This window comes from Ciona intestinalis, chromosome 6 (assembly GCF_000224145.3).
Source record: "Ciona intestinalis chromosome 6, KH, whole genome shotgun sequence".
NCBI classification, from domain to species: Eukaryota; Metazoa; Chordata; class Ascidiacea; order Phlebobranchia; family Cionidae; genus Ciona; species Ciona intestinalis.
Genome location: NC_020171.2, coordinates 1,850,511 through 1,858,310, shown reverse-complemented (window position 1 = coordinate 1,858,310; position 7,800 = coordinate 1,850,511). Strand labels below are relative to the sequence as shown.

At 36.4% G+C, this 7,800-nt stretch overlaps 1 protein-coding gene across 2 annotated transcripts in view; it reads right to left on the bottom strand.

Annotated features, from left to right (window-relative positions):
- fz4 (frizzled receptor) overlaps window positions 1-7,607 on the bottom strand; it is a 12,921-nt gene extending 5,314 nt beyond the window's left edge. Inside the window, exons 1-5 of one of the 2 annotated variants that reach the window (XM_018812168.1) lie at window positions 7,501-7,607; window positions 6,305-6,924; window positions 5,717-5,899; window positions 4,165-4,300; window positions 3,650-3,761 (exon numbers count right to left, since the gene is read on the bottom strand). In XM_018812168.1, coding sequence (XP_018667713.1) covers window positions 3,650-3,761; window positions 4,165-4,300; window positions 5,717-5,899; window positions 6,305-6,888 — 1,015 coding nt within the window. In that variant the 5' untranslated portion in view covers window positions 6,889-6,924; window positions 7,501-7,607. 2 annotated transcript variants of the gene reach the window in all.
- Between the last annotated feature and the right edge of the window lie 193 nt (window positions 7,608-7,800).

Genomic DNA, 7,800 nt, shown 5'->3' with positions numbered 1-7,800 from the left:
CGAACCCCTATGTAGGGGAGTGACATCACAATAACACAAGTAATTACACATCGCGGTAGGGCATACATAACAAGATTTGGCAAAAACGGCGCAATTTTGCACCGAAAACGGGGCAAAAATACCGAAATAAAAACTGACCCTAAAAACTTGTTTTTGGAAATAAATGGAATTATTTGTCAAAAAAAGTTCTTTAAACTTATCAAGAATTGATTCATTTCCAAATAAAAGGTTTTTTCTTAATAACAAAGAACAACATTTTTGAGGGGAAATTAAATTATTTTCCGAGCAAACGGAATTAAGGCCCGTGTAAGCACAACAGACCGAGCGTATAGGACCTTTACTTTCTAGTGTCGTGTTTTGATAGGTATTTCCGTCCGTCACGTGACGTGTAGGCCATGTGTAACGAAGCGTAACCGACAAAGCGTCGACACTTTCCCGCTACGGAAAATGTCAACTGTGGTTGGAAACAGATTACAGGCTGAACAAAGAGCTCACAGTTCGTACCCGTGTATTGGGCACGTAATGGGATAAGTTATGCGTTGGGCACCTAATTCTTTTCAATAAGAGACTGACGATGCCATTTCAGGCGAAATATATTTTTTACAGAATACACTTTATTCTTATTGGACTTGATCTTGTAAAACTTCCTATAATAAATGATTTATGTATTGGGCATGGGGACGTAAAATTGGGTTCAATTTTTCAGTAATATACCGCAATTTTGGACACGCCCTTGTGTGTGTGACAGTACAGTAGAGGGCAGAACACTGGGTTAGACATGTTCGGTAAATAGTTCCTGCCGTTCAAAGTTATGAACCTTTAGTTAAATTTAAAAATGCTACGTCGCCATTTTCAAACGTTATATTAGTAGATAAATTTTTAAAAAATTAACCAACTATTAGTGAAGTTATGAGCGTTTTTTTGTGAACACCTGTTCCAGAATGCATATTTGGATTTCTCCACAAAGGGTTTAACTCAGCACCCGCAATTTTAAAGAGGTTTTACACCCAAAGCCTTTTCGATCCGTTTAGAAATTACCACAAGGGTACTGTCTAGTTGGGCAAACAGATATTGGCGACGTTTCGATAAGACAATCTTGAAAAATGAGAATAAGACGACAAAATGAAAGGAAAACAACGATTTTTCAAGCTAGCCTGACAGTTCGTAATCATTGTCAAACAAATACAGGTTGTATAATAAGTATTAGGCGTTAATACTCAAACCGCTGTGTTAATTTCAATGAACAGAGCCATGTTCTATTTCGATAACAATAAAGCTAATTCAAAACCAAACAAAAAAATGATCAATAATAAACGAGTTAGTTGACTTGTGCAAATAACTTGACCTAATTAGTGATACTTGCTAACGACTGTTTAGGAAATGGTAAAACATCCTCTTTAGTTTGACATCCCTGTGTTAATTTGACTTTAATCTCACGTCTATGGCGTTGAACGTTGCCCGAAAAATAATCACAAACAAAGTACTTATGTAGTAACTTATAAGCGGAGCAGCGACAGTCGTTATAACACGGATGTTCTGTTTCATACACCTCCGTTTACATTTACAAGTTACCAAATACGTATGTGTTATTATTATTTATTACCCATATATTTAGACAACCCGTGGTAACCCGTGGTAAGGAACCACTGGGTTGGAACAACTCCGTTAAGTGCATTACCCACATGTTTTAAATGCTGTTTTATTTCTGTTAGCGGTACAGAATGACAGCGTGCAAGTACCATTAATTAATCGGCTCTGTTCTTATAAGTACATAGTGGCTATGAATCATTTGTACCTGACAGTTGGCAAACAAAAGCGACTGGCTTGTTTTTTCTTAATTTGCTGGTTTAATCATGGGGCTATCAAACTGTATACATGAGAGTCCACGGACATAAAAACCAGGAGAGCAAATATAAAATAAAAATAATGTGAAGTACTTTATAATAAATTGCGCTTAAAAGTAGCTTATGCTTGGAAAACTAAAAAAAAAACTTGACTAAATTTTATAAAATTAGTGCGCAAATATTTTTAAGAAGACTCTTATAAATACACGCTGCTTAGGGATTTAAAAAGGCGGGAATTTATCGTTGTGACGTCACAAATTTCCGCTGTGACGTCACAAGCTCGTGGTTTATTTGAATAATATAAAACAACAAAGTCAAAAGCAATTCAAAAAGACAAGTGCCAATAAAAAGGCAGGGGTTCTATACCGGTCAATATTTTAATTAATCTGCAAGACACTCTCAAGCTAACAAAACACACAAAATGATAAGAACACTCAAGACGTCGTCGTAAATAGGCAAAACCTCTTAACCCATTCTTGCTTTAAAAATTGGAGCCAAAATTTCCTATACTGTACTAGATATATAGACCAAGCGAGAAAACGGAATCTAATTTAAAATTGCCCTTCATAAAAGCGAAAGTAATTGCCCAAAACCACAAAAAGTAATAAGCTTTAATCTATGGAGTTAGTATGACTTGAAAAACGAAGAAAATTACACTGGATTTTTTTAAAGCTGTACTTCAAAGAAAAAAAGGGGGGGGGGTATAAAAATGACGTAATGTTACTGTGTCGTATATCCAGGTGGTTATGGGACAGTGTATTATTACTGGGTTATTTGAAAATGGTTATTATGCGATATTGGCCCCCTAAAAATATGCTGTGTTAGTTTTAGCCCCTCTGAGGGTAATTCAAATAAACATTCTGAAACAGGTGTTCACAAAAATGTTTATAACTTTACTTAGAGTTAGTAAAAGCCTTCAAAATTTTATTTGTTTCGAGGAAAAATAAATTATCTACCAATATAAAGTTTAAAAAGTGCATGATATAATAGGGGGGTAAAATGGAAAATGAATATTTACACAACCATATGACTGTAACCCCACGACTCTCAAAGAGCTTTGTTAATAGTTGCTGAAAACACGATTAGGAAATATGGGATTTAGTTGCTAAAACGGTATCCCATCTTACCCCCAGGTACTATATAGCATTTGTAATTCTTTTTAAGCCTCATTTGGGCGTTCGGGTTTAGGTCTTTGATTTTGCGGGTGGGCTTCTAAACTAGTATGAATCAGATAAGCTTGTAATTATGACGTATATAAGAACTGACAATGAATATGAGTCACGATAAATCACATGGAATAAAAAACGACTCCAGAAAATACTCCTAAATTTTTGGTTCGGCTTTTAGAAACAGACTGCGCTACTATGTATTTTTACTACTTTTTCGTATTCGCCCAAAATTTATGCTTCGAACCCGCAAATTATTAAACTTATGTTGTGACTCGTAAGTGGGCCCGAGGTGTATAAAATAAGATAACCTTGTTATAACGACTAAGTTACCCCGCCACACAAGGATAAATAAGTTACATTCATTCACACCCACATATATATTACATAATCTGCTACCAGGCATATTACACTTATTTTCTATAAAAGTTCTTCTAACATTTAAATGCGTACTGACGTTTCGTCGTATTATACAGGTCGTTCTTACCAGGATGAATACATAACATATAATATGGTGGGGGAAGATGGGACACTTTTGTCACATAATATCTAAATATCCTGATCATGTTTTAAACAATCAACAACGATCTATGGGAGTTGTGAGGATATGGTTTCATAATTCTTTGAACTTATTCTCACCTGCTGCCAAGAACCAAGTCAAAGTCAAGATGACCCACCATAAGTAACTAGCCATACCGAAGAAATAAGACAAGAGAAATACAACGGTACACCCAGTGTTACCCAAGCCCTCCTGTAAAGAACACAATGTGATTTTAAATGTACGGTAGGGTAGGAAAGATGTGACACCTTCGGCACATGATATCACATACTGTAAACACTCGTACTAAAAGCTAACGAGAATTTGAAATCATCTAAATATGTTAAACTTAACGTTGCGCATCGTATCGCTCAGTTTCTTTTGCTAAACGCATGTTCAATTTGGTATAGAAGGGTGAGGGGAGACGGAACACCTTTATCACATAATATCTAAATATTCTGATCGTGTTTTAAACAATCAACAACGGTTTATGGGAGTCATGGGGATATAATTTTATAACTATTTAAATGTTTTTGTTTACTATTTTCTAAAGAAAATGGGTTAATACACATGGACACGATTTATTTAATCAATAAAGATACGATATGTATTCTACCTTTATCAGAAACATTTCCCCTTCTGTGTTTCTCTGGCAGGAAATATTGTTTCGCCCAACCAACAATCGTAGTATATACGGTATACTGTAAATGTTGTAGCACATAGCTATTAAGATAATGGGCCTCTCAGGGTACCTGAAAAAAAATAGAACTTTACCAAGATGTATGTACGAATATAACTTATATAACCTCACGTGGCGGGGCAACGACAGTCGTTATAACACAAGTGTGATAAAAATGTGTTATAATTTAACTTTGTGAATTTATAAGTTTTAAAAATATCAGAAGCTACAATTGTAGAAAATTAGTAAAAAGGTACAACATGTGTAGGACTGTATGGTTAAGTGAATACCGTTAGAACACAATACCTCATATTTCCCAACGGTGTTTTTAACAAATATTTAACAAAATTGGGGAAACGGACATAAAATGAACTTTACAATTCAGTAGCACCAGCTTGCGAACTGGCATTCATAGAATTCTTGTGACCCTTTACTATAATAAGGGCTTTGGATTATCACTGCAAGCCAGCGGGTGGCCATGTGATTTATGATCTAGTTATTGCTACCACGCTGTTTATCCCATCTACACACAATGTTTATGGGTTAAAACTAATGTAGATTACTGCATAAGCTGGTGTGTTTAATTAGTAAGGGTCAAGAAGAGTTATTCATTTCGCAATAAAAGTAAAAAGGCGGTGATATAACATAAGATTCGTTAACAAATATTACTATAATTGGTGCTAATGACAGGCATATACAGTAGGATGGGGAAAGATGGGACACTTTTTAACTCTATTTTCTCGTCCTATTTAGTAGTAAACAAAGAACATTCAAAGAAATATGAAACTATGTCTTCATGACTCTCATGGACCGTTGTTAATTGTTTAATATACGATCAGGTTATTTGGACAGTATGTGCTAAAGGTGTCCCATCTTCCCCCACCCTACTATATATATAGAACTGAAATATATCATTTGTCATTATTTTGCAGCTAAAATTTAAAGAATATTAAACCATTTATCATTTCTTGTAGTCTACCGCAATTATATTGCGCTTATGCAAGTGCAATCATTTAACGCCACACGTTAAAGCGATTTAAGACATTTTCACCTTTTGCTGGAACTCCCTATGGGATAAAAGGGACTAACAAAAGCATTGCATTCTGTCCATAAGAAAATAAATGAATCAATGAAACGGACACACAAACAACAGCGTTGTAAAACGGATGTTCTGATTTATACACTACGTGCCCGCTTACTAGGTACCACGTATATGTGACGCAGTGTAACTTAAAAACGTTCCCATCATACATGAATCTATATGCACCAGACATAAGTCATAAAAAAGATTTGAGACTATTACATACATAACATGAATGAATGTAACTTACTTTATCCTCGCGTGGCCGGAAAACGACAGTCGTTATCACACGGGTTTAACACCTCGTGCCAGCTTACGAGTTACCATGTATGTTACTTTGTAGGTAATTATTTTATTTTATTTTTTTATTTAATTCTTACTTATTTCATCGAAAAAGGGCAGTTTTACCTGAACCTGGACGCATCTATAAGGAACGTTAGCACTGTGAAGACAGTGCTGATGAAACAAACTCCAGAGCAAACTCCCATCCATAGATCAGCGAACTCTTTATCTTCTGTTGAGAACATTCCCTGTTGGTATCCGCACCTCCACCCACAGCCTTCGTTGGATTGGAGGCTTATTTGTGGCTGTCTGTGACGGGTTAAATCGTTAAAATGTTAGGCTTGCATGTAATTGCGTATGAGTGTGATGTTTATGTATGTAACTTGCGTTATTCTCGCGTGGCTGGAAAACGACAGTCGTTAAACACGGGTGTCTGGCTATGGTATTGTCGGGTAAGATGAATATACCTTTAGCACATAATATACAATGTTAATCGCGTTTTTAACAATTAACAACGCTCTCGTGGGAAAACGGTTTTATCATTATGTAAATATTCATCATTGTTTTCTACCAAATTGGACGATAGAAGTTTCGTATATAGATACAACATGAATGACATTCGAACGCCTCGCATAGCCACTGTCGGGTTATATATTTTACCATGGTCAATAGTTATGAGATAAAGTTTAGTTTCAGCAACATACTACTACGTACCTGCAATAGCTTCGTTTTATCTTCGTCGGTCGAATAAGAGGCTGTTCGTCTTTCACATGCGGGTGAGTGCCTGTCATACACATCATGTTCTGTTTGTTGTCTTTCGGAAAATTGGAACAATTCAGTATTTCCGGCCATGGATAGCCAAAGGACTTGAGTGCTGGTAGGCAAAGTTTCTTTATGGAAAGACACATTCCTTCGCAAGGGCCTATAGTGCGTTCTAACCCGGGCTCGCACATTGGTAAAAATGCAGCACAAAGGAACATCGGTAGCTCACTGGAGCAATTATATTGTAGAAGAACTTGGTAGGAGTTTAGTTCTATCCCGGCTTCAGTTTGCCTGTATTGGCCGAATCTGTTCGGCATTCGGGTTGCGTTGTAGCCGAGTCCTTGGCACATTTTAATTTGAATAGGCTCGCATCTGTTGTCGTCTTCATCGAAAATAGGATCGCTTGGTAGCCGTCGGTCGTATTTGCTTGTTGGCAGTTTGTAAGATCGGTTGCTTGAGACGAATTCTGCGGCTATCAGGGCCGTCAAAACCAGGCGGAAAGCAACAAAATAAGTCGATGTCTGTCTAATCTCCATGTCCAATTATACAATTTTACTTAGCACTCAAACAACCTGTAGGAAACACAGTTTTAAATATATGCCATAACAAAGTATATACACAAATCTGCAACAAATAACCCTTTTCTCAATTCAAAGTAAGATAAAATAAATACATTAAAACAACAACGCGCTTTTCACTTGCAAACTAATTTCCTAAACGCAAAACTAAATAAACCTGTACTAAGACAACGTGCATTGGAAAAAGGTTGATCTTTACTAAACACCCGCTGTTACCAGGTGTATGCCCTACTGTCTTATCATCTCACGCACTGTAGTAGGGCATACTGGGTTGGAGAACGTGTAGTAGGTCGGGTAGATGGATACCGTTAGAACATAATATCTCATATTTCCTAATCGCGTTTTTAACAAATAACAACGATCTTAACAGTGGTGAGGATACGGTTATGTAGTTCCTTAAATATTCTTTGTTTACCACCAAATAGGACGAAATAAGAGAATGAAAACGTGTTCCATCTTACCCCACCATATATTATGTTATTCACACCTAAACTTGTATGCTCCCATCCTTAGCATTGGTGCAAATGCGCGCGCCGTAGAAAAGAGAATAAAAACATGGGAATATTTTACCTTAACCTACTATAAGACAGTTGATCCTTACTTCATACACTGGCTGCCAACACTTTCGACTTGCTTTGTATTTAAATAGAACCAGCTCGTCCTCTTTTCTCTACGATCTGCAAGTGTTACGTCATAATAGAAAGTGATTATCAGATAATGCAATTCGCGGTCGCGAGTTTCTGCAATTGTTATCTGTGGCGTCACAATCTCTATTGTTTACGAAACAAAATGATGACGTCAAGTAACGGAAACGATAAGCAATCTTTAGTTTGCAGAAAGTCTCAAAATCAAATCAAAATATTTAATATA